Source organism: Thalassophryne amazonica, chromosome 18 (assembly GCF_902500255.1).
Source record: "Thalassophryne amazonica chromosome 18, fThaAma1.1, whole genome shotgun sequence".
Lineage (NCBI taxonomy): Eukaryota > Metazoa > Chordata > Actinopteri > Batrachoidiformes > Batrachoididae > Thalassophryne > Thalassophryne amazonica.
In genome coordinates this window covers 32,837,248-32,865,166 of record NC_047120.1, presented here as the reverse complement: position 1 = coordinate 32,865,166, position 27,919 = coordinate 32,837,248, and the positions used below count along the sequence as shown (strand labels likewise).

Sequence of the window (27,919 nt, the reverse complement as noted above, 5' to 3'; positions counted from 1 at the left end):
TAGATGAGGGGCGGGGCTGCAGCACCACTTGTAAATGCTGCAGCATCCGGTGAGCATTCGTCCTCTCGTTCCTTCCGTCATATCGCCTGTTCCCTCCGTCTCTCTGGCTCAGTGTCGCTGCACCCTGTCACCCTGTCACCCTGCTGTAGCACCAAGGAAGGAGGAGCCACTGTCGCCCACACCCACCCAGAAGCATCATCTCCTCACACTCACTGAGAGCACCAGCAAGGCCCGTTTGGAGCAGGGGAGCCCAGCCGTCTCATCAACCAAGATGGATGTACTGATGAAGGGGTTCTCCATGGCCAAGGAGGGGGTGGTGGCCGCCGCGGAGAAGACCAAGGCCGGCATGGAGGAGGCGGCAGCGAAGACCAAGGAAGGAGTGATGTATGTAGGTATGTAATGGGGGGTCTCCTTGTGAGGTGGGGTCCCACGGGTGTCTGAGTACTACTGCAGGAGTGGTGCAAGGCAGGGAGTGTGGGGGAGGGAAAAAAGTTTGGCACACTGTCTGGCAGGAGAAATATAGACGAGGAGATGCAGCAGCATCTACATCAGACTTGTCCTCTCCCATTCCGAGGCCTGGATCGGAGTTTGCAAAGGGATGTCCCGTGACAGATGGAAAAAAATCCAGATCCAGGGGGGTCCAGGGTATTTGCAGAAAATTTTCATATTTGCAAAAACAAAAACAGTGCACCTTTTTATACGTAGGTGGTCCTCCTTTCATTTACTACACTCTTGATTTAGTTGAATCGGTGACTGCGTCACATCTCAAGGTTAACTGGAGTCCCAGGCAGAGGAGGCCGCAGGGGGAGGGGGTAAAGGGGTGGGAGCGGCAAAGACAGTGAGGATGGACACTTTGAAGTTGTACTCATCATGGGGATGGGAATGAAAACCAAAAAATAAATAAATAAAAACCAAGAATGCATGTAAAAGCGTGAGGGTGAGACAGTGCAGTGCAGCACTCTGCACCCTCATCACCGCTCCACCGAACAGCCCCCGTCCCTGAGTGCATCTCCGTGTTTTATACATTTGGGAGCGCAGCAGCAGTGCACACCGCTCCCAACAGCTCACCCCCGCAAAAGACAAGAAGACGGACAGACAGACAGTTGTGCATTGTGGAAAGGGGCGGGGGGGTGTCTACTGGCTCCTAGATGAACAGATGGAGAGAGAGAGAGAGATGGCAGGAAGTTATGCTTATCAATTCTAGATGAAACAGAGGGATGAGGATTGACAGGCTGGTAAAAGTGAACTGATGTGGAGAGGAAGAGAAACATGGAAGCTCAGACTGAAAAGAAACAGAGAGAGATAAAGACAGGCGCTACCTTTGGTGTGTGGCCCATGTGATGCAGAAACTACTTTCCCCTCCTGCAACTCAGTAAACGTATGTATGAAACATACCTCATGGAAAAATATAATTAATTTAAAGCCACATTTTTCATCTGCAATCTGTTCCATTCCCATTTAGAGTGGGATTATTATTATCCAGATTATTTCAACATTTCTTCTCTATTCTTGCGTTACCGTGACCTTTTTTATAGCTCCTTGTACCTTCTGCTAAAATCTTCCTAGGCGGCACTAGGGTGGAGCTTCATGGGGCTACAGCCCCCCCACCCACCCAAATGAATTTCAGCAGCCACACCACAGCACCGCCAAGAAATTTAATGTTTGCAATTGAGAAGTCAGCTTTCAGCCCACATTTCCACATTTTTGGTCTGATTCAGCACCTATGGGATGTTTATTGAGGTCTGCCAGCATAATTAAAAATGGTTTATTCCCTTTTCAAACAACACTGGAACCAGAACTTGGTGAAAATCAGGTGAGAAAAATGGCAACAGTCCAACATAGACAATGAAAGGAGAGAGAGAAATAAAATAGCGCCACCTAAGTAAAAGCAGCCTGAATGTCTGTCTCACTTGTTAGCTGTTTAGTTTTTAATCACCTGTAAATTTTCTAAATGTGCCACATTTGTAGTAAATTCCTGTCAAAAGGGTGAATGGAAAAGGAGATACTGGAATGCATTCCATTTATACTTCCATCTGCTCATTTGTCCATCATCTATTCACCCAGTTGTTCGAGTCTATATGTGAATAACTAAAAAAAAAAAAAAACGGTCATCACATGCAATTTGTTAGGTTTCTTAGTTGTGTACTGTACCAGTCTTGAATTAATTCAAAGAAAGAGATTGTGTGCATATTTTTGAGTTATGTGTTTCCGTTAAATACGTTTTCCAGGGGATGGCTGGCATATCTGCTAACTGCTGCTGATAAGTCATATTCACCTGAATGTGCTTCATAATTAAAGCATTTTAACATCACATATGCTGTATCTGCACTCAAAGTGAAGTGCTTCATTGTGATAGGGTAAGGTGACACAATCACAATGACAAGACTGTGGTGTCCTCACCGAAGGAAGCAGCAGGGGGCCCTGGGCCTATAAAAGGCTTGATCCGCCTCTGTAGTGGAGTCGGTTTTGGTGAGCGGAGCAGCGAGCAGCAGGTGCTAGCAGGTGTTAGTTAGAAGTTTCTAAATGATGTCATCATCTAATTTGCATATTTGGCCTTGTACATGTAATTGTTATTGGCGTTGTAGGAGAGAGGAATAATGTTGTGGGAGTGACCAAAAATGACTAAAATAAACAGCCTAAATTTGTTTAGGACTTGTTTCTTGGGCTTGGAACCGACAGAAGTGACCCAAAAGAAACACTGGTGGAGTTAATTGGGTTTTTATGTTTGTTTGCATGTTTGTTGTGTTGTTGTTTGTTTTTTGTTTTTATTTATTTTTATTCTTAGTTTTTTTAAGCCTGGTATTTAGTGCAGTGATTTATTTTTGACAAAGGAAAAAAAAGTCTGCCCAGAATTAACGTGACACACAGGCAGTTGGGACATTTATTTATAATTTTGTTGTTCTGTTTTACTTTTGCGTGTCAGTGAAAAAACACAGCACTTGGGCTAAAAATGATTTATGAATAGAATTTTATGTGGCAAAAAATAAACATGCACAGTTGCAAAGACAGTGGCGGGAACCAGCCTGTCTTGTGTCTGTGTGACCCAATCAGAAGCGCTCTGTAAGGCGCTCTCAGCCAATGAAATGGAGTAACCCGTGGCTAGTTGTCTGCCTTCTTTTCTGTGCGAGTGGAGTCTGTGAGTGATTTGGGATGGGGAGAGACCCAGTCCTGTCTGGTGTTTATGGAGAAATTCTTGCTTTCACATCAGCATCTCCAATAACACCAGGAAAAGTCACTAAAGTTCTCCATAGTCACTTTTTTGAAAAATAAATTTTAAAAGTCGCTAGAGGGGTCTGAATAGTGACTAAGTTGGCAGCACTGGCTACTATTAGCAGGCTATCAAGACACTTATTTATGACAGTGCGATGACGCCGGGGTTCTGGCTACTAGTGCGAAGCTAACAAGGTGATAATGATAATAAGGTGATGCTATCACTCTGGTAGCAGGCTAACAACTCTTATGGTATGACAGTGTTACCACTTATGCTACCATTAGCAGGGTAACAAGACACTTAACGACAATGCGATGACGCCGGGGTTGTGGCTACTAGTACTAGGCTAATGATAATAAGGTTATGCTATCATTCTGGCTAACAAAGCCTAACAAAACACTAAAGATGAAAGACAGTGTTGGCACTTGTGCTACCAGTAGCAGGCGAACAAGACACCAACGACAATAAGATGATGCAGGTGCTCTGGCTACCAGTAGCGTGCTGACAAAAAACTAAGAACAAGAAGGTAATGCTAGTGCTCAGGCTAACAATGTCCAGTAACAGTAACATAAGCTAATTCCAGTACTTGTGGTAACATCAGCAGGCCAACAAGGCAAAAACAATAAGATGATGTTGGTGCTTGACGTACAATTAGCAGGTTCACAAAACACAACAATAAGATGACAGCAACACTCACGCTACCATTAGCATGCTAGAAGTCACTAACAACAATAAAATGATGTTCAGGCTAACCTTAGCAGGCTAACAACGTACTAACAACAAGATGATGCTGCCACTCAGGCTGCCATTAGCAGGCTAACAAGGCACAAAAAAAATAAAAATCTAAACTAGAGCACCACGCTCGTAGAGCGCAAACCCTCTGCCAAAACTAGTTTCCAATTCCACAAAATCTTACCTTGGAAAAAAATTTTCAAGGTGAAAGTCCAGTCAGAAGTGGCTTTTCATAAGCAAAAGTAGATGTGACCAAATGAGTATGTATTTAGTTCATGCACTGAATCAAAGTTTTTTTTTTTTTGTGGTGGTGTCAGGCCTTTTATCAGCTTTTTTCAGTTTCTGAAGTCATTTTCAGATCATTTTCACAGAACATTGGTCATCTTTGCTATGTACAATTTGTCATTGCTTTTTGGCACTTGGTTTCTGATGGATAACTGGAAGGTAGACAAACAGGCATAAAATTGGAACCTCCATCCAATTTTGGTGGTGGAAGTAAATCCATAACAGAAAAACTGGAGTCACTGCAAAATGTACACCAAATGGGTTTTTCAATATTAAATTCAAATGTCCACAAAATCCACAATCCACATCAGATCCAGATCAAATTTTGCCAGGTGATAGTGCCAGTCTGCATCTCACTTTTAAACATGAGAGTGATTTAGGCATGTTTGATAAAGATATAATGTAAAATATACAAGAAATAGGGTTTTTAATGTTACATTTAAATGGCCACAAAATCTGTAATCTTGGTCAGATCAGGATTTGTCAGTTGATAAAGGATACCATCCTACATAACACTGTTTTTTGACAATTATGATTTTTTGAAAATTCATTCAATGTTAAAGATAAGGATTTTTCCAAGATTTTTCCTGAATTTGGCCTTTCACCTATGACCTTGAAACCTGAATCACTTCTTGCCTATGAGGATATGAATCTTCAGTAAAAATTTCATAATGATATATGAAAAATTGAATGAAACAAGCAGACAAAGAAACAGGTGAAAACATAACTTTGTTGGTGGAGGTAATGATGCTGAAATTAAGGCTAACAAGGTACTAACAACAAGATGATGCTGGCAGCCAGGCTTGCCATTAGTAAGCTAACAAGCTGCTAAAAAAAAATAATGAAGTTGTAATGCAGACTAACACAGCAGTAACAATGATAAGATAATCCTTTTAGGATTACTGTGAGTGCCCTTGCATGGTTGACATCATACCTGACCAGACAGTCTCAGTGTGTTTTGTACAGTAACACTAACTCTAACTTTAGTGACATGAAATTTAGGGTTCCACAGCGGTCTGCTTTAGGCCCCCTGCTTTTCTCCCTTTATATAGTACCCCTTGGGCACATATTGTGGCATTTTGGGATTACCTTTCCTTGCTATGCTGATGATACTCAGTTATACATGACGATAACTGCTAATCTCATCCACATAAAATCCTTAGAAGATTGCATTAGTGAAAAGCTGGATGTCTAGCAATTTCCTACTTTTAAAGTCTGACAAGACTGAAATGATGGTTCTTGGTCCAAAGAGACATCGGCATCAATTTGACCAGCTAACACTTAGCCTAGACTCATGTGTCATACATCACGCTGACGAAGTGAGGAACCTTGGGGTAATTTTTGATCCTACGCTGTCCTTTGACCTCCACATTAGAGATATTATGAGGGTTGCTTTCTTCCACTTGCGAAATATAGCAAAGATTCGTCCCATCCTGTCTATGGCTGATGCTGAGACCCTGATTCGTGTGTTTGTCTCTTCTAGATTGGACTACTGTAATGTTCTATTTTCTGGTTTACCACAGTCCAGCATTAGGGGTCTCCAGTTGGTTCAAAATGCTGCTGCCAGACTTTTGACACGAAGCAGGAAGTTTGACCACATTACACCCATTTTGGCATCCCTTCACTGGCTTCCTGTCCCAGTGAGATCAGATTTTAAGGTTCTGCTACTAACCTATAAAATTGTTTATGGACTAGCACCTCCATACTTAGCTGACCTGCTACGTACTGACCCGGGCAAAGCATTTGAAGGGTACAGGACTACTTTGTGTCCCTAGGGTGAATAAAAAGTCTGCGGGTCATAGAGCTTTCTCTTATCGTGCCCCTGTTCTGTGGAATGATCTCCCTGCATCAATAAAACACTCAGATTCTATAGAGACTTTCAAGTCAACTTAAGACGCACTTATTTTCCCTTCCTATGGCTAGCATACTGGCATAATATGTTATTATGCTTTTTACCCTTTTAAATTAATTTATTAGTAATGAGAGTGGGCCGAGGCCTCAACTTTATTTAAAGTCTGGGTCTTTTAGTGAAGCTTAGGGCTAGTGGCCGGCGATCACCTTAGTATTTCTCTGTGTTGTATAAAGTACCGGAAAATCACACTTAAGTAAAAGTACAGATACCCATTAAAAAATGACTTTGGTAGAAGTTCAAGTCACTGATTGAAATGCTACTCAAGTAAAAGTCTTAAAGTATCTAGTATTTATTGTACTTAAGTATGACAATTAATGTACAACTAAATGTACTCAAGTATTGAAAGTAAAAGTACAAGTAAAGGTTAATAATCAAAAACAGACTGATTTTTTATATTAAAGTTTATCTAGGCTTGTAAATGACTGGTAGTATTTGTCAAAATACTGAAAATTGTGCACCTCACACAAAAACACTTCAGAAACAAGGTTTCAAAACCTAAAGGAGAGTAGGCTACTCACTAGGTGTTCACAGGAAACAGTTATTTTTTTCTATATGTATTTATTTATTTTCATTGTTACATGGTTTTATCTTTTCTGTTGTGTTTTGTTTCATTATATTCTTTTTGTCTCTTTCTCTAAAATTGTATTGTAACATTATTAGTCTATTATTATTGATTATTATTGTCTATTATGTAGACTATTATTGTTGTTGCTATAATATATGAGTAAAAATAAAATTAAAAAATTCCAATTTGACTCTTTTATGACAATGAACGCTGAGCCATTAATTATAGAGAAAACAAATCAACACAAACGTGCTGATGCGAACAGCTTAATGCTAACTTTACCATTGAAAAACGCCATAGACATGCTAAGGTGTTAGCATCGGTCCCGTTTTTAAGTTATAAAATACATCTATCAACTGTTTCAGAAGACCATAACAGGTCAGTTTAACATTAAAATATTAAATATTACTCACAGACATATGCTCTTCAGGGTTTTAGCGGGGAAAAATTAGGTTAAAGCAAAATAAAACAATCAATCCACGAATCGTAGATCGAAGCACTACTTCGACCTGTGAATCACTGCATCAATTGGTTCAAGGTTCAAAGCAAAGCCGCGTTGCAGAAAAGTTGATTACAGACCCACTGCAGGTCTGTAATCAATGTAGAGAAATGATCATTTTCCTGACAAATACCCCTCTAGTGCGCAACTGCAAAAAAGCCTATCAGACATGCCTCATGACAAATCGGCCTGACTTCATTGCAGTCACTAGTAATCAGTGGTGTCTCTGGGTGAAAACACGACTTTTTCGTGTGTGTGTGTGTGTGTGTGTGTGTTTTTTTTTTTTTTTTGGAACGAGTAACGGCATGGCGAATAGAAAATGTATCGGTGTAGAAGTATGCAATTAAGGTTGGAAATGTAGTGAAGTAAAAGTGAAAGTAAGCTGAATTAAAAAAAACTCCAGTAAAGTACAAAGTCTCCCAAAATGTACTTAAGTACAGTAGTGATGTATTTCTACTTCGTTACTATACAACACTGCTATTTCAATTTCAAGTCAGTTTCAATTTATTTTCATTTACATAGCGCCAAAACACAACAGAGTTGCCTCAAAACGCTTCACACAGGTAAGGTCTAACCTTACCAACCCCCAGAGCAACAGTGGTAAGGAAAAACTCCCTCTGAGGAAGAAACCTCAAGCAGACCAGACTCAAAGGGGTGACCCTCTGCTTGGGCCATGCTACAAAACATAAATTACAGAACAATTCACAGAACAATTCACGGACGAATATACAAGAAATGCTATTGGCGCACAGGACAGGAGGATCGCCAACACAAATACAACTCCCATCTCTGGATGGAGCTGCACCTTAAACAGAGAGAAAAAACAGAATCAGGCATCAGAAAGACAAAAAATACTGTATAATTTGCCAGCATTAAACAACAAGAAAAACAGAGAAATACTAAGGTGATCGCCGGCCACTCGCCCTAAACTTCACTAAAAGACCCAGAATTTAGGTAAAGTTGAGGCCGCGGCCCGCTCCAATTACTAATAAATGAATTAAAAGAGTAAAAAGCGTAAAACAAAACTGTACCAGTATGCTAGCCATATGAAAGGGAAAATAAGTGCGTCTTAAGTCTGGACTTGGAAGTCTCTACAGAATCTGACTGTTTTATTGACGCAGGGAGATCATTCCACAGAACAAGGGCATGATAAGAGAAAGCTCTGTGACCCGCAGTCTTCTTATTCACCTTAGGGACACAAAGGAGTCCTGCACCCTGAGAACGTAAAGCCCGGGCCGGTACGTAAGGTTTAATTAGGTCAGGGAGGTGCCAGTCCATGAATAATTTTATAGGTTAGTAGCAGAACCTTAAAATCTGATCTCACTGGGACAGGAAGCCAGTGAAGAGATGCCAAAATGGGTGTAATGTGGTCAAACTTTCTGCTTCGTGTCAAAAGTCTGGCTGCAGCATTTTGAACCAATTGGAGACCCCTAATGCTGGACTGCGGTAAACCAGAAAATAGAACATTGCAGTAGTCCAATCTAGAAGAGATAAATGGATCAGGGTCTCAGCATCAGCCATAGACAGGATGGGACGAATCGTCACTATATTTCGCAGGTATTTCTTCTGTTTTTCTTGTTGCTTAATGCTGACAAATTATACTGTACTTGTTGTTTTGTCAATTGTGTTGGTAGCATGGCCCAAGCAGAGGGTCACCCCTTTGAGTCTGGTCTGCTTGAGGTTTCTTCCTCAAATCATCAGAGGGAGTTTTTCCTTACCACTGTCACCTGTGGGCTTACTCTGGGGGTTGGTAAGGTGTGAAGCACCTTGGGGCAACTTTGTTGTGATTTAGTGCTATATAAATGAAATAATTAAAATTAATAAAATGATGGCAGTACTCAAGCTTAGATTATCAAGCTGATATGCCACAAACAGGATATTATTAGCACATTTTACCAGAACAGACAGTGACAATCAAATAGGCTACAGTATAACTACAATGTATGTCTGAAATATTACATAAATAAATAAAATGATGCACTACACATCACTTTCAATGTTGCTGAAAGGTACAAGAAACTAATGTGGTGGAAGATATTTGCAGATGTTTGTTGCTGGAAATGGCACATTTGCCCGTTTACTACAAGTTCTACCTGCCTACTTAATCACCAGCATCAACCCCCAACACACACACACACACACACACACACACACACACACACACACACACACACACCACACACACACACACACACACACACACACACACACACCACACACACACACACACACACACACACACACAGCCCCACCAGGACAAAATCTTTGGTCCCACCACTGCAAATACATGTGAACGCATCTTAAACACATTTTGACTGCTACACGATGACTCACTGTGTCACTGGACATTAGGCAGTGTTTTACTGCAGTGCTGCTACTCATGCACGTGGTTTCTATACAAAATGGAGCATGAATGGAGAGAAACAGCAGGCGAGAGAGACAGTGAGCCTAAAGGGGACTGGAGGATGCAGGATGCTGTAAATGGCAGCATCAGATGAAAGACCTGCCGATGAGAGAACAGCAGCCCTCCATCATCTCTTAGATTTATTCTTCCATTCATACCCTCCTTTTTATCAGCCATGTTTTAGAGCACATAAATGTCTGTCTCTCACTGTGGCAGATTATACAGCATCCTTTTAATCTGCACAGACTGTAATGAGCAGGAGATACTGCTGTTAGAAAGACAAAGAAAATGACATATGAGACAACAGAGTACAAGAAAGAAGACAGAAGGAAAAAGTCCTTTGATGAAGCAGGGAAACAGACACTGAAGCATTAAGAGTTCTTTTTAAGAGCTGCTATTAGAAAGATATCATATATCATCTGATACTGCTGAACTAAATCTATGAAGATGGTTATTTGACAGTTATAGTGGCCAATAGATATTTTACAAAGTACAAAAAAGAGAGATGTAAACTTAAAGCTACAGTGTTTGAGATTTAGTGCCATCTAACTGCAGATTGTGTTAGATTGTGGTTAGACAGGAGCTGCACGAGTGTGTGATTGGAGGTGGAGGTTCTCCCTCCTTACTGAACACAGACTGTGGGATTACTGAGTGTGCAAACTCACACTCATCCAGAACTGTTTCTGTTTTCTGCCAGCAGTACCGGGTCTGACTGCTGAAGACAGTGGCCACCTGGGGCGCAGGGCTTGGCGGCTCCGGTGTTATTCAGGTCCGTTGGTGGTGAGGCTTGTGTGGGTTCCTGCTCTTCTCTCACCGGACGTCTCCTATCTTCGAGCCTGCCACACGTCACCTTTTTGTCGGATTGATATAACGCATATTTGTATCTGTCTGTATTACGTTGTGCACCTTCACAACATTAAATTGTTACTTTTTGGCTATTCCATTGTCCCTTCATTAACGCCCCCTGTTGTGGGTCCGTGTCACGACACTTCCCCAACAGGATTTCTCGGCCAGCGTCATGGATCCCGATGGGCGTCAACTCGAGCTTGAACGGCCAATGGAAGAGCAAGGTGCACAGGCGCCAGCAGGAGGCGTGTTAGGGGAGCTGCAGCAAATACTGACCGCTTTCACTGCTCGGTTGGATCTGGTCACCGAGCAGAACGTTATCCTCAATCGGAGGATGGAGGCTCTCACCACCAGGGTGGAGGCGCGCGATCAAGGCGCTGCTGCAGCACCTCCTCCTGCTGGTCCTTTGTCAGATACAAACGTTCCACTGGTCGTTCAACGACCCCCCCACCATCCCCTGAAGCATACATAAGTCCTCCGGAGCCGTACGGAGGTTGTGTTGAGACGTGCGCGGACTTCCTAATGCAGTGCTCGCTCGTCTTTGCACAGCGTCCCGTCATGTACGCGTCAGACGCTAGCCGGGTGGCTTATGTCATCAATTTGCTTCGAGGAGAGGCACGCGCCTGGGCTACGGCGCTCTGGGAGCAGAACTCACGGCTCGTAACGTCATACTCTGGGTTTGTAAGGGAGTTCAAACAGGTTTTTGATCATCCCAACAGAGGCGAGACCGCTTTGAGCGTGCTACTGTCAATGCGACAGGGGCGCCGGAGTGCAGCCGAGTATGCAGTCGACTTCCGCATCGCGGCTGCGAGGTCCGGCTGGAATACCGTTGCACTCCGCGCCGCCTTCATAAACGGGCTGTCTCCGGTCCTGAAGGAGCACCTGCTGGCTAAGGAGGAACCGCGGGATTTTGACGGGCTTGTCGACCTGGTTATACGCTTAGACAACCGGTTAGAGGAACACTGTCGGGAGCAGGGCGGGGGGTGTAACCCTTCACGCCCCAGCACTTATAGACACGGGGTCAGAAGGGAATCTGCTGGACAGCAGATGGGCAAAGGAAGTAGGGCTCCCTCTGGTGGCTCTGCCTTCCCCTGTGAAGATACGAGCACTAGATGGCACTCTTCTTCCATTAATCACACACCAGACACAGCCAGTGACTTTGGTGGTGTCTGGGAATCACAGGGAGGAGATAGTGTTTTTTGTAACACCTTCTACCTCCCGAGTGATTTTGGGTTTTCCATGGGTGTTGAAACACAATCCCCGGATTGATTGGCCGTCTGGGGATGTGACGCAGTGGAGCGAAACCTGCCACCGGGAGTGTTTAGGATCCTCGGTTCCACCCGGTGAGATAGCTAAGGAGGAGGTCAAAGTCCCGCCCAATCTGACGGCGGTGCCATGTGAGTACCACGATCTTGCTGACATCTTCAGCAAAGATCTGGCACTCGCCCTTCCCCCGCACCGACCGTACGATTGTGCCATCGATTTGATTCCGGGCACTGAGTACCCGTCCAGCAGGCTGTACAACCTCTCACGTCCGGAACGCGAATCAATGGAGACCTACATCCGGGACTCGTTAGCTGCCGGGTTGATCCGGAACTCCACCTCCCCGTTGGGTGCAGGTTTCTTTTTTGTGGGTAAGAAGGACGGCGGACTCCGTCCATGCATCGATTACAGAGGGCTGAACGAGATCACGGTTCGCAACCGATACCTGTTACCTCTGTTGGATTCGGTGTTCACGCCCCTGCATGGAGCCCAAATATTCACCAAACTCGATCTTAGGAATGTGTACCACCTGGTTCGGATCCGGAAGGGAGACGAGTGGAAGACGGCATTTAACACCCCCTTAGGTCACTTTGAGTACCTGGTCATGCCGTTCGGCCTCACAAACGCCCCTGCGACGTTCCAAGCTTTGGTTAATGACGTCTTGCGGGACTTCCTGCACCGGTTTGTCTTCGTGTATCTAGACGACATCCTCATCTTTTCTCCGGACCCTGAGACTCATGTCAAGCATGTACGTCAGGTCCTACAGCGGTTGTTGAAGAACCGGCTGTTTGTGAAGGGCGAGAAGTGCAAGTTCCACCGCACTTCTTTGTCCTTCCTGGGGTTCATAATCTCCTCCAACTCCGTCGCCCCTGATCCGGCCAAGGTGGCGGCGGTGAGAGATTGGCCCCACCCAACAAGCCGTAGGAAACTGCAACAGTTCCTCGGCTTTGCAAATTTCTACAGGAGGTTCATTAAGGGCTACAGTCAGGTAGTTAGCCCCCTGACAGCCCTGACCTCCACTAAAGTCCCTTTCACCTGGTCGGATCGGTGCGAAGCCGCGTTTAGGGAGTTGAAATGCCGGTTCTCGATCTTTGTGGCCCTCCCGAAGCTCCCTACGGCCCAGGAGACAGCAGACCTCCTGGTCCACCACGTCGTGCGTCTGCATGGGATACCAGCGGACATCGTCTCAGACTGTGGCCCTAAGTTCTCCTGTCAGGTCTGGAGGAGTTTTTGCAAGGAACTGGGGGCCACCGTGAGTCTCTCGTCCGGGTATCACCCTCAGACGAACGGACAGGCAGAGCGGGTCAACCAGGAGTTGGAGCAGGCCCTCCGTTGCGTTACCTCCGCGCACCCGACGGCCTTGAGCACCCATCTGGCCTGGATCGAGTACGCCCACAACAGCCAAGTGTCATCTGCCACCGGCCTCTCCCCGTTCGAGGTGTGTTTGGGGTACCAGCCCCCATTGTTCCCGCTTGTGGAGGGAGAGGTCGGTGTGCCCTCGGTCCAGGCCCACCTCAGGAGGTGCCGCCAGGTGTGGCGGACCGCCTGTTCTGCCCTGTTGAAGGCCCGAACGAGGGCTAAGGCCCATGCAGACCGCCGGCATTCCCCGGCCCCTGCATACCAGCCTGGGCAGGAGGTATGGTTGTCGACAAAGGACATCCCACTTCAAGTGGAATCACAGAAACTGAAAGACAGATATATCGGACCCTTTCCCATCACCAAGGTCCTCAGCCCGGCCGCAGTGAAGCTATGGCTGCCAGCTTCACTGCGGATCCATCCTGTTTTTCACGTGTCGCGGATCAAACCATACCACACCTCATCGCTCTGCACCCCTGGACCTGCACCACCTCCTGCCCGGGTCATCGACGGGGAGCCGGCGTGGACCGTGCGTCGGCTTCTGGACATCCGTCGCAAGGGTCGAGGCTTCCAGTATCTGGTGGACTAGGAGGGGTATGGTCCAGAGGAACGCTCCTGGGTGAAAAGGAGCTTCATCCTGGACCCGGCCCTCCTGGCCGACTTCTACGCCCGGCACCCGGATAAACCTGGTCGGGCGCCAGGAGGCGCCCGTTGAGGGGGGGGTCCTGTTGTGTGGGCCGCTGAAGAGGAGGTACTGCTGGCCCACCACCACCAGATGGCGCCCTGCTTGGAGTGCGGGCTCCAAGCACGAGAGGGCGTCGGAGCCGCTGGAGGTGACAGCTGTCATCTATCAACACCAGCTGTCACCCATCACCACCACTACAAAGACCGGACTGCAACTCCACCTCCTCGCCGAGAAATCTTCTACCATACAGGTAATTTTCTCTGCTGAACAAAACCTTGTGTAATAGTCTGAACTTCTTTTGCAGCCGTTTTCCTGTGGTGATTGCCTTATCTGTGGGATTGGCGTTTGGTGTGATCAGCGACGGCTTCGCTTCACACCCCAACCAGATAAGTGGTTAGACAGGAGCTGCACGAGTGTGTGATTGGAGGTGGAGGTTCTCCCTCCTTACTGAACACAGACTGTGGGATTACTGAGTGTGCGAACTCACACTCATCCAGAACTGTTTCTGTTTTCTGCCAGCAGTATCGGGTCTGACTGCTGAAGACAGTGGCCACCTGGGGCGCAGGGCTTGGCGGCTCCGGTGTTCTTCAGGTCCGTTGGTGGTGAGGCTTGTGTGGGTTCCTGCTCTTCTCTCACCGGACGTCTCCTATCTTCGAGCCTGCCACACGTCACCTTGTGCAGCTTCACAACATTAAATTGTTACTTTTTGGCTATTCCATTGTCCCTTCATTAACGCCCCCTGTTGTGGGTCCGTGTCACGACACTTCCCCAACAGATTGCACTATGCGATTGCTGGTCATGATTTTGTTTCCAGTCACATTTCAGTTCTTTGTGGATGGGGATTCACACTCCTTTGCCTTATTTTGTGATAAACAATAATTTACCTCCAATTTCATAACAAAGAGGCTTCTCGACCGTGCTTGCCTGCACTAGCAAACAGCAATCATTTAATTTTTTTTTTTTTTTACATTTATGTTTTAATGATTATGATTTTTAATACCAAGAACTCTTTTTTTTGTGCTTTTAAATGTGTTCAAACATCAAATTCTGGCCAACTTCATAAGTCCACCTTGTTTGATCCTCAGGCAACAAGACAAAGGAGGGAGTTGTGTCATCAGTAAACACAGGTAAGAACAGTTGTGCATGTGCGTGCACGTTGGTGTGTGTTTGCTTCTTTTGTGGCTAACCTCCACTGTGCGCCACAGTCGCCAACAGGACTGTGGATCAGGCTAACATTGTTGCAGACACAGCAGTCGCCGGGGCCAACGAGGTGTCTCAGGCAACCGTGGAGGGTGTGGAAAACGTCGCTGCATCAAGCAGATTGATCAACCAGGTCAGTTACAGCAGGACCACTGGGTTCCACCTACCACAGCTTTAAGTCCTTTCAGGTAGAATATCAAGATTAGAGCAGCTGACCTCTGATCTGTTACTTCTTGCAGATGACAAAAAACATCAAGAAAAAGAAAAATCTGAAGTGCGCATATGTTCACCAAAATGCAATGTTTTTAACTTAGCTGAAGTAATATGACAGCACGAGGGTTAGTGTTCAAAGTGTATTTGATTCAGATCTGATCTAACTGCTTGGCTGTCCACGTTACGTACGGTGCATCCAGAAAGTATTCACATCGCTTCACTTTTTCAACATTTTATGTAACAGCCTTATTCCAAAATGGATGAAATTCATTTTCCCCCAAACTTCTACACACCCTACCCCATAATGACAATGTTAAAAAAAGCTTCTTATTTTTGTAAATTTATTTTAAAAAAAAAGAACTTACATGCACATAAGTATTCACAGCCTTTGCCATGAAGCTCTAAGTTGAGCTCAGGTGCATCCTGTTTCCACTCATCAAATTAATTGGAGTCCACCTGGGGTAAATTCAGTTGACTGGAAATGTTTGGAAAGGCATACGCTTGTCTACATATAAGGTCCCACAGATAACAGTGCATGTCAGAGCACAAATCAAGCATGAAGTTAAAGGAATTGTCTGTAGACCTCCAAGACAGGATTGTCTTGAGGCACAAATCTTGGGAAGGGTACAGAAACATTTCTGCTGTTTTGAAAGTCCCAATGAGTACACTGGCCTCCATCATCTGTAAATGGACAAACTTCAGATCCACCAGGACTCTTTCTAGAGCTGCCAGACTTGAATCCAACTGGACATTTCTGGAGAGATCTGAAAATGGCTGCGCACTGACGCTCTCCATCCAACCTGATGGAGCTTGACAGGTGCTGCAAGGAGGAATGGGCAGAATTGCCCAAAAATAGGTGTGCCAAGCCTGTGGCATCATATTCAAGGAGATTTGAGGTTGTAATTGCTGCCAAAGGTGCATCAACAAAGTACTGAAGAAAAGGTCTGAATACTTATGTACATGTGATATATTTTTTTTAATAAATAAAAAAAAAACTTTTTGCATGTTGTCATTATGGGCTGTTGTGAGTAGACGTTTAAGGGAAAAATGAATTTACTTCATTTTGGAATGAGACTGTACATAACAAAATGTGGAAGAAGAACATACGTTTCCTGTATGTTTGTTTCGTGAATTGTTTTGTAATTTATTTCTGTAGCATGGCCCAAGCAGAGGGTCACCCCTTTGAGTCTGGTCTGCTTGAGGTTTCTTCCTCAGAGGGAGTTTTTCCTTACTACTGTTGCTCTGGTGAGGGGGGGGGTAAGGTTAGACCTTATTTGTGTGAAGCGCCTTGAGGCAACCTTGTTGTAATTTGGTGCTATATAAATGAAAATAAATTGCATTTAAATTGAAATTGAAGTGAAGTGCTGTGAATAATTTCCAGATGCACTGTAACAAGAGGCTAGATCCAGTATTTGTGCCTGTGTTGAAGTTCACGTTGGTTGCTATAGTAATGAAAGTTTCACACTTGTAAACATCACATGACTGCTGTCCCTTGTCCGAATGCTCCGGCTGCAGATCTCTTAAAATTTAGTTTAGTTTAATTAAAGTGTACTATGTGGATGTAAAAATATCTGGTACTGCCAAAATCCAACCAACAATCCTTTCAGTAACATTGACAGTATACTAAAATTTATACTGTGCAGTTCTGTTTATATTTATAATGAACATCGTTTGTTCTTCTGCTTTTAAACACTAATGTCAAAGCTGTGGGTAAGATATTAGATATTCTTACATCTTACATGTCACGTTTGCATTTTTACCCTTTTTGTGTATTTCTTCTTTTGTTATAGTATTGTGTCAAAGCTTCTTTTATTCTGTATTGTGTTGACATCATTTTTACCTTTTTCTTGTTTGTGGATTTTTTTAATGTCTCTTCTGTGTCCCCTGACAGGAGGAGCCTGTACACAAGGTGCTTGGGGGTCATAGGTCATCCTGCAAAAGGGTTGGGTTGGAAGAGTAGCAGACAGAATACGCTGCATGCTACTACTGTCACACAGTTGTCAGTTTATTAGGCACACCTAAATGAGCACAGAATAAATTATCCAGAGATATCATGAGTTGATAACACTAAGATCACCCGGAGTTACACTAACGTGTGTCCTGTCTTTGGAGGACTGTCCTCAGATGACCATTTGCAGGGCCGAGGTGACTGGATGTCCATAAAGTCAAGTTAAGTCAAGCCTGGGAGTATGCACTTGGTCCATGTATCGATGCGTCCACCACATGACGAAACCATGCCAGGTCCTGTATGGCAGCCACCAAGGTAGACAACTGTTCCACCCCACTCTCTCAAAAGTAGCCATCTATCTGTTACACCCACTGATGGTGTGGATGTCCCCTTGGCCTTCTCTAGCCACTGAAGTACTCAAAAGTGAGGTATCTATGTGCTGGATCATGCCCAGAGAACCATGCCAAAATGTCAGAGCTGATGTTCCCTCACAATTCAAGTGAGACTCCTCATCTGAGTCTCCCTGAGTAACCGGTCATTTGAAACAAAGTCATTCTAGTAATATGCAAGGATCCTGTGAAGAGGCCTCATACCAAAGACAGGAAGTCAGCACCTTGGGACACAAGTTAGTGTTCAAGTCTTGCAACAACACCGTAAGATGGGAAGGACAAGGAACCTAAGGACTTGAACTTTCGTATCCTTTGCAAAAATAGCAGCATCGCCAAACACTTCTGAGCTCATGAGTCACTGCTGAGCTAACTGAATGTCCACAAATGTGCCGCTTTCACTGCCTACAGATACACTTCTGATGGCTGAGTCCAGGAAGTCATTAAAAGCCTGGATCTTAGTCTTGATCCAAGACAGTATTCTTTGATTCTTTACTCGGCGGCTTCTCAAGTGCTGCCAGTAAAATGAGAATGAGATGGTGCCTAGCAACAAGCTATGTGTCAGTAAAAATATTGACAGATCATGATAATGAATTATCATAACTTGCAAATGATCTATACATTATAACTGTTCAAAAAAGTCTAGTGGGGGGAATCACATTTGAACCCCCCAGACATCTAGCTATCTTCAGTGGCAGCAAGCTCCCTAGTTAGGTGTTGCTTAGCAACAAGCATGTGAATGCTTGCCACGTAATCAGGAGGCTTCAAACGTACAGATGACAGGCTGCTAAGTGTAATAAAACATAGAAAGAGTTTCTTATTTTACACTGCATCGTGTGCTGAATAAACTGGCAGTTGTGTCTATAATGAACGAGTGAGCATCCAGAGGGAAACAGAAACAAACACGGGTGTGATGTTTCCCAAATTGGATAGAAGCTTCTACAACCCCAATTCCAGTGAAGTTGGGACAATGTGTAAAATGTAAATAAAACAGAATACAATGATTTCCAAATCCTCTTCAACCTATATTCAATTGAAGACACCACAAAGACAAGATATTTAATGTTTAAACTGATAAACGTTATTGTTTTTGTGCAAATATTTGCTCATTTTGAAATGGATGCCTACAACACATTTCAAAAAAGTTGGGACAGGGCAACAAAAGACTGGGAAAGTTGATGAATGCTCAAAGACCACCTAATTGGAAACAGGTGAGTGTCATGATTGGGTATAAAAGGAGCATCCCCAAAAATCTCAGCTGTTCACAAGCAAAGATGGGGTGAGGATCACCACTTTGTGAACAACTGTGTGAAAAAATAGTCCAACAGTTTAAGAACAATGTATCTCAATGTTCAGTTGCAAGGAATTTAGGGATTCCATCATCTACAGTCCATAATATAATCAGAAGATTCGGAGAATCTGGAGAACGTTCTACACATGAGCGGTAAGGCCAAGAACCAACATTGAATGTCCGTGACCTTCGATCCCTCAGGCGCATTAAAAACCAACATCATTGTGTAAAGGATCTTATCACGTGGGTTCAGGAACACTTCAAAAAAACATTGTCAGTTAACACAGTTTGTCACTACATCTACAAGTGCAATTTAAAACTCTACCATGCAAAACAAAAGCTATACATCAACAACATCCAGAAATGCCACCGCCTTCTCTGGGCCCGAACTCATTTGGAATGGACAGACGCAAAGTGGAAAAGTGTGCTGTGGTCCGATAAGTCCACATTTCAAATTGTTTTTGGAAATCATGGACGTTGTGTCCTCCGGACAAAAGGGGGAAAAGTCCATCCAGACTGTTACCAGTGCAAAGCCAGCATCTGTGATGGTATGGGGGTGTGTTAGTGCCCATGACATGGGCAACTTACACATCTGTGATGTCAAGCCACATTCTGCAGGTGTTACAACAGCGTGGCTTCATAGTAAAAGAGTGCGGGTACTAGCCTGATCTGCCTGCAGTCCAGACCAGTCATCCATTGAAAATGTGAGGTGCATTAGGAAGTGCAAAATATGACAACGGAGACCCCGGAGTGCTGAACAACTAAAGTCGTACATCAAGCAAGAATGGGAAAGAATTCCACCTACAAAGCTTCAACAATTAGTGTCCTCAGTTCCCAAACACTTATTGAGTATAATGGTGAAAAGGTGTAAAGGTGATGTAACACAGTGGTAAACATACCACTGTCCCAGCTTTTTTGAAACGTGTTGCAGGCATCCATTTCAAAATGAACAAATATTTGCACAAAAACAAAAAAGTCTATCTGAACATTAAATATCTTGTCTTTGTGATGTATTCAATTAAATATAGGTTGAAGAGGATTTGCAAATCATTGTATCCTGTTTCTGTTTACATTTTACACAAGGTCCCAACTTCATTGGAATTGGGTTGTATAACTAATTGTGTGGCAGGATTTTTTTGAGCTACTCATTCAGAATTTTACAAAAACCTTCTCACCCCTCAAATGTTCACTTATTCATGTGTTTTCATCTATAATGATACTAAAACCTTCTAACCACGTACCTGCTCTGCACAACAGTGACACACAAGCTGGGGACCACACCTCCAACACAGCAGATAAAATGCAAAGCTTCATGCACTCAGGCTGAGCAAAGCCTGTGTGAGTGTTTTACTTCACTCGTACACATTGTGGCAGTCTAACACTCAACTAACACTCATATGTCCCCAGCTAAAAAGGAGCAGAAAACCGGCTGACCATCACCTCATCATCTCGTCTCTAGCCACGCCCCCTCCACATTTCCATCTCTAATTTGTGCTCTCTCTTCTTTGTGATGACAGGGAGAATACGGGGGCATGGAGCAGGGTGGTGAAGGAGGAGAGGTAAGAAAGCAGCTACCAGGCTGCACGTGACCACAGCTTTAGACGGACGAAACTCATTCTGCGTTAAATAAAAAAAAAAAGTCATAGGTGACTAACAATAGCCTGGCTCAAAAAAAATAAATACACACATAACAAGCGCAGTCCAGATCTGGATCACCTCCAAAATGCAGTGGAGTCTTCCATGCCCTAATACATTGGGGTAAAAAAGTATTTAGTCAGTCCCTGATTGTGCAAGTTCTCCTACTTAGAAAGATGTGAGAGGTCTGTCATTTTCATCATAGGTACACTTCAACTATGAGAGACAAAATGAGAAAACAAAATTTCAGGAAATAAGAATTTGTTTGTAAATTATGGTGGAAAATAAGTATTTGATCAATAACAAAAGTTCAACTCAATACTTTGTAACATAATCTTTGTTGGCAATTACAGAGGTCAAATGTTTCCTGTAACTCTTCACCAGGTTTGCACACACTGTAGCTGGTATTTTGGCCCATTCCTCCATGCAGATCTCCTCTAGAGCAGTGATGTTTTGGGGCTGTCGCTGGGCAACACGGACTTTCAACTCCCTCAACAAATTTTATATGGAGTTGAGGTCTTGAGACTGGCTCGGCCACTCCAAGACTCCTTTGTTGCCTGAGTGGTGTGTTCGGGATCACTGTCATGCTGGAAGACCCAGCCATGTTGCATTTTCAATGCTCTCATTGATGGAAGGAGGTTTTGGCTTAAAATCTCCCCGTTCATTCTTCCCTTAACACGGATCAGTCGTCCTGTCCCCTTTGCAGAAAAACAGCCCCAAAACATGATGTTTCCACCCCCATGATTCACAGTAGATATGGTGTTCTTGGAATGCAACTCAACATTCTTCTTCCTCCAAACACGGCGAGTTGAGTTTTTACCAAAATGTTCTATTTTGGTTTCATCTGACCACATGATATTCTCCCAATCCCCTTCTGGATCATCCATATGCTCTCTGGAAAACTTCAGACGGGCCTAGACACGTACTGGCTTAAGCAGTGAGACACGCCTGGCACTGCAGGATTTAAGTTCCTCTCTGCGTAGTGTGTAGCCTTTGTTACTTTGGTCCCAGCTCTCTGCAGGTCATTCATCAGGTCCCTCCATGTAGTTCTGGGAGTTTTGTTCACTGTTCTCATGATCATTTTGACCTCATGGGATGACATTTTGCATGGAGCCCCAGATCAAGGAAGATTATCAGTGGTCTTGTATGTCTTCCATTTTCTTACAATTACTCCCACAGTATATTTATTCACACCAACCTGCTTGACTATTGTAGATTCACTCTTCCCAGCCTGGTGCACATTTAGAATTTTCTTCCTGGTGTCCTTCAACAGCTCTTTGGTCTTGGCCATGGTTGAGTTTGAAGTCTGACTGTTTGAGGCTGTGGATAGGTGTCTTTTATACAGATAACAGTTCCAACAGGTGCCATTAATACAGGTAACAGGTGGAGGACAGAAAAGCTTTTTAAAGAAGTTGTTACAGGTCTGTGAGAGCCAGAAATCTTGCTTGTTTGTGGGTGACCAAATACTTATTTTCCACCATAATTTACAAATAAATTCTTTAAAATCTTTAAAATTCTTTAAAAATCCTTTAAAAATCTGCAAAAAAAACTACAATGTGATTTCCTGGATTTTTTTTTTTCATTTTGTCTCTCATAGTTGAAGTGTACCTACAATGAAAATTACAGACCTCTCTCATCTTTCTAAGTAGGAGAACTTTCACAATCAGGGACTGACTAAATACTTTTTTACCCCACTGTATCTGTGCTGCAAATTTGGTGAGAATCCACAAAGTAGTTTTGACGTAGTCCTTCAAAGCGTATATAAAGGGAACTCTTGATCCAGAATCTGGATTCGGATCCAGATCACCTCCAAAATTTAGTGGAGTGTTCCGTGGCCTAATATGTATCCGTGCTGAACATTTGGTGAGAATCTGTGAAGTAGTTTTGACGTAATCCTTCAAACCCTATATAAAGTAAAACTTGATCCAGAATCTGGATCACCTCCAAAACTTGATGGGTTCTTTCACAGCCTAATATGTATCTATGGTGAAAATTTCGTCAAAATCTGTACAGTAGTTTTGACATAATCCTGCCAACAGACAGACAGATAAATAAATAAATAAATAAACAAACACTGATTATTTTATTACATCCTTGGCGGAGGTAATTGTGGTTACATTTTTTTCATGTTTAAGTAAGTAACGTTTATTTGTACAGCACGTTTCAAGATAAAATCACAAAGTGCTTTACAGTGAAAAAAATAAAATGGAAACACATAAATTAAAAACAGCAGTAATATAAAAGTAGTTAAAATGAAGGCTGTATAAATGGGTTGTGAGCTTCTCTTTTAAAGTTCTAACAGAGTCCACAGATCGTAGGTGCAGTGGCAGTGCATTCCACAGTTTGGGAGCCACAACCACAAAAGTCTCCTTTGGTTTTCAGCCTTGACCAAGGTATAACCAACATGTTCTAGTCCGAGGACCTCAGAGGCCTGTTTGCAGTGGTGGGCACAGCTAACCGAAACATTAGCTTCGATAACTATTAATCCGCTAAGTGAAAAGTTGATTTTTATAGCGCTAAACCGATGAACCACTAAAAAACTATTAGCGGAAGTTTCTACTAACTTCTGGTATTAACTCTGTTGCAGTCGCATTGGATTACACTGTCGGCTACTGATAAGACAGTTTCGATTTTAACCGCTGCAGGGGATGCTGGGTAAATTCAAAGGTCAAGTCACATAACCCGCACATTCCCGGGATCACAAACACACGACGACACACGAAAAATAAAATCCCAAACACTGTCATCATCTTTAGCAAAAGCAGTAAATCACAGTATCAGAAGTCACAGTTGATCTCTATATTATATATTTATAAACTGTTAACTGTGCTACGGCTCACCTGTATTGCATTCACAAACAAAACAAATGCACAAAAAATAAATAAATAAAATCCCAAACATGGTCATCGTCCTCATAAAAAGCAGTAAATGACAGTATTAAGAGTCACAGTTTCTATATTATATTTGTGAACTGTTACAGGAACGACTTAGCCGTGTTGTGTTCGTAAACATGACACAAACCAAATGTACCAAAAACAAATAAATAAAAAATAAAACCCCAAACTTTATCAAAAGCAGTAAATCACAGTATTAATAGTCACAGTTTATCTGTACATGATTATTAACATTAACGGAACTAACGGCTCACCTGTATTGCCTCTACTCACTTTACCAGCAAAAAAAAAAAAAATGTTAGTGGACTGAAAGGTAGCGGAACTAAATTGAGCAGAAGCTAATTTGTCCCCTGATGGATTTCAAAGATAGCTGAAAAGCTAATCTGCTAATGAAAAAGTTAGCTTTGCTAATTAGCGGTTAGCGGATTAGCAGAACTGTGCCCACCACTGCCTATTTGTTACATGGGTGATTCTTAGACTACGGGCACTTATTATGTCCTTTGATCATATTGTATGAAAAACAGAAAAAAGGGGAAATTTCACGCTTTTATAGTTATCTTTACAATGAAAGTGTGTTAAGAAATTTGTTCTAGTAGTCTATGATGACTTTTTCACCTTTTTTCAGCATCATTATATGCAAATATTGCCGTTTTGTGCTTGTCCCACACCCAGACTTTTGATCTTCAATGATAAAAATGAATGGTAAAGAAACGTTTTTTCTAATGTTTTAAAATATCTCTGAATAAAATATCAGTAAAATAATCCAAACATAATTGGGGTATTCAATGTCATACAACTGTTGTGATTTTTTTTTAAACAAAATGTAGTTGTCCCACACTATTGCCATAATTTCCACCACAACACTGTAATGTCCCTTTAAACAGTTTGTATGAAAAATTGTTTGGGTAGTTTCTATGGAGATAAACAGTGACATCAGAGCACATGTATATAGCGCCAAATCACAACAAACAGTTGCCCCAAAGCGCTTTATATGGTGGCAATGGTGTGGTGGAAATTACATTTACAAGGCCAATAGTGCCCGTAGTTAAAGAATCACCCACATAAGGGTGCAAGATTTCACTGATATAGAGGCATTTGACTGTGCAGTGCTCTATAAGTCATCACCAGTATTTTAAACTGCAGTCTGAACTGAATGGGGAGCCAATCCAAAGAAGACAGAATGGGTGTTACATGAGACTTCTTAGATGACTTTGTAAGAAGCTTTGTAGCCGCATTCTGGACCATTTGTAAGCGATCCAGAGAAGACTGAGGCTAGGGAACAGCAAATTACAGTCGTCAAGACTGATGAAATAAAGCATGGATGACCACTTCCAGCTCAGGTTGAGACACAATGTTTCTAAGGCGGGCAATTAACAGTAAATGGAAGAAGCAAAATTGTAAGCCAGGTAATGTGTGTCAAAATTGAGAGCCTGGTCAAAAGTAACACCCAGATTTCTGACTGCTGAGTGAGCTGAAGAGGACAGAGGGCCAAAGTTCTTCACTGAGGAACAAACTCCAGGCACAGACAAGAACTTCAGTTTTTGTTGTATTAGGTGACAGATAGTTAGCAGCCATCCAGTTTTTTTATGACATTAACACAGGTTTGAATGACAGATACCGTAGTAACATTTTGTGGTGTAAAAGAGATGTACAGCTGTATATCATCTGCATAACAATGATATGAGACACCATCAGAAGAACTCAAGATGTGTCCAAGTGTGTCAATGCAAATAAAATAGGTCCCAGAACGGAACCTTGGGGCACACCACAGGACAGAATGGCAGAAGACGACATATATTTAGCTGCAGTAACTGAGGAACTCCTAGAGAGATATAGGATGAAAACCAGTCTAGGGTTGACCCAGAGATGCCCACCATGTCCTTGATCATGGTGTTTTAATCGACAGACTGTGTCAAAAGTTGCAGACAGATCCAAAAGTACAAGTACCAAATATTAACCTGCATTTCTGTGCATTAAAATATCATTTGAACCTCTAAGAAGAACTGTTTCAGTAGAATGTGAGTGACAGAATCCAGATTAAAATTTGTCAAGTATACTGTGTTCACCTAAAACCTTGTTAAGTTGTTTGGCCACCACTTTTTTTTTAGGCTTTTTAAAAAGAGGGTGAATAACAGCCAGTTTAATATACTGAGGGACACAGCCAGAGGTCAGTGATCTGTTAATTATTGATAAAACACACGGGCCAGTGGAGAGGATAACCTTTTTGAATAATGAGGTGGGGACGATATCAAGTAGGCAGGAGGAAGGTTTCATTCTCTCAACCAGACTGATGAGTTCTTTCAGTGATATTGGTGTGAAACTGTCCAGTACTGATGGCCAGGTGAGACGTGGGACAGGAGAAGGAAGAGAGGAATCGATATTTGCCCTGATATCATGGATTTTACCGATTAAGAAAGATTAAAAAATTCTCACAGCCTTCATTAGACTGAATGGTTGCAGCAAGAGATGAAGGCCTAACAATATCTCTGATTGTGTCAAACTAAAGTTTTGGATTCCGTCGACTGTTAAAAATTTGTTTAGAAAAATATTGTTAAATATATTGATTGTTAAAAGAAATTAAAAGCTCTGATCGTTAATTGACCATGTTGACAGTAATTCACATATTTAAAATTGTATTTATTGTGTAGTCATTTACATCTCATGATCAGACAAGAAAAAAAATTGTTGTTGATCATCTTACATGTGGAGGTATTTTTTTGTTTGTTTGTTTTATGGATTAATTTCCAGAGAACAACTCGATTTTTGACGGGATTAAAAATCTAAGGTTTGTACATTTAGAAAATATAATTCTTTTAAAATAGTCATGCATTGTGCCTTCAAACACATTTTCCTTACAATGGATTAAAACTGCAGATGTTATTTTTATTCATTTGTCAACTTTTTAGCTCATTGAAACTCCACCTTACTTACAAATTACAGCGCAAAATATAGTTGAAGCAGTTGAACTCCCCCACTGACAAGCTATTTTCATGCTACGTGTAACTTCAACCATACCTGCTCCTAATTTTCAACATGCATGTGATGATGGGATTACCAGCATCCCCCGCAACAAGCCCTTACATGCCCAGCAGGTGGCAGTGTTCAACAGGTGACAGACAGATCAACATTATAGTACATAAGTAGAGCATAATTGGTTTTTGGATCGAGCTGGTGGATCAAAGCTAATCAGTGTCTATAGTAATTTACTTTTAAGCACCATCTACAGTGAGGTCCATAAATGTTCTGACGTTGACTCGTTTTAATATTTTAGCTTTCTGTTCAAATTGTTACAAAGTGGAAAGCAAACAGCGTGAGCACGTAGTACAGAAGGATGACTTTAAATTGAGGGTAATTCCATCTAATTTAGGTGAATGTTGCTGGAATCGTCGTATTGTCTGTGCCTGGTTCACCACTTTAAGGGACCAAATGTATTTGGAGAATCAGCTGGTGTACCATTTGGTGTTTGAGAGTAGAGTTGACTTCAAGTGTTAACACAGAGTGAACAAAGTATATAATAGCACTTATCAACTAGGCCTTGTTTACATGAAACCACAACCATATTTTACTGTAAAACTACAATAAAAAAAATCATCCATTTCCCTCTTCCCCCCCCCCCCCTTTTTTCTTTTTAGGATTACTAATAGTCATCAGGACCTCTTCTCCCATCCTCTCCAATGGCCCCTCGCCTCGCTTTACCAGACCCCTGGCATTCAAGATTTTTTTTTTTTGTGACTTTATGGAACCAAATCAACTGAGACTTTCCAGATGCCGCACCTTATTGCACCCTCGTCTTCTTCGTCACTCCCAGATGCTCCATCGTCTCACACCCCTCACCCCCCCCTCCCCCAGCAGTCACCTGCAGCTGCCCCGTCCCTCCCTTTAATGCTCCGATTTTCTGCAGCTTGTAGCTTTTCGTCAACCAGGTGTCTTTCCCTTACCTCTGTGTTAGTGTCATGCTGATATGAACCCCTGGTGTTGTTATCACCTCAATATCCACACACATACACGCACACACAGTTCATAAATGGGAGCACATGCACACTATAAGCAAAAGCATGGCAACTGTATCACTGCACCGCAGGATGTAGAGATACTAAGAAAACCGAATAAGGCTGGATAGGAGAGGGCATGATCACCTGTTTGTGTGTACGTTAGCTTCCTTATGTGTGTGCATGTGACGCATTAAAGGCTTCTGCAGGGAATTGTGCAATTATACAGTTCTGTGTGTGGTAGTTCGTTAGCTACAGTAGACTGCATGAACAGATGTGTAGAGTGTTGTAACTGTAGAGTAGCAACTGTCCCGTGTAGCTTTGTATGGCTTTGTCTGCGTTTTAGCACCACGTTTCGAAACAGGGTTATTGTCACTAGTAAGTAAGCAATAAGTCATGCTGTTTTTATTTGTGGTTACGGTGTAGCAAACTTTTCTACACGGATATTTATTGCTGAATAATCAACAATGAACTTGTGTGATTGATCAGAAATGTTTGCGACATAATAATCCAACTACTGCCATCGGATTGTGATTCCAAACACTCTGGTCTTGAGTAAGACGGGCGACTTTGAAATATCAAAACAGATGGCACTCAGCGTAAGA

General features: G+C 42.8%; 1 protein-coding gene across 2 annotated transcripts; it reads left to right on the top strand.

The window, feature by feature from the left end:
* Window positions 1–27,919, top strand: sncgb (synuclein, gamma b (breast cancer-specific protein 1)). Of its 2 annotated transcripts, XM_034194462.1 has the most exons (6): window positions 1–392; window positions 14,844–14,885; window positions 14,964–15,091; window positions 17,063–17,080; window positions 20,314–20,355; window positions 26,958–27,919. In XM_034194462.1, exons 1-6 carry the CDS (start codon window positions 35–37, stop codon window positions 26,964–26,966), a joined length of 597 nt encoding a protein of 198 aa, XP_034050353.1. In that variant the 5' UTR covers window positions 1–34; the 3' UTR covers window positions 26,967–27,919. The 2 variants fall into 2 exon arrangements, with proteins under 2 accessions (XP_034050353.1, XP_034050354.1); XM_034194463.1 differs by lacking the exon at window positions 17,063–17,080 and having other exon boundaries at window positions 10–392.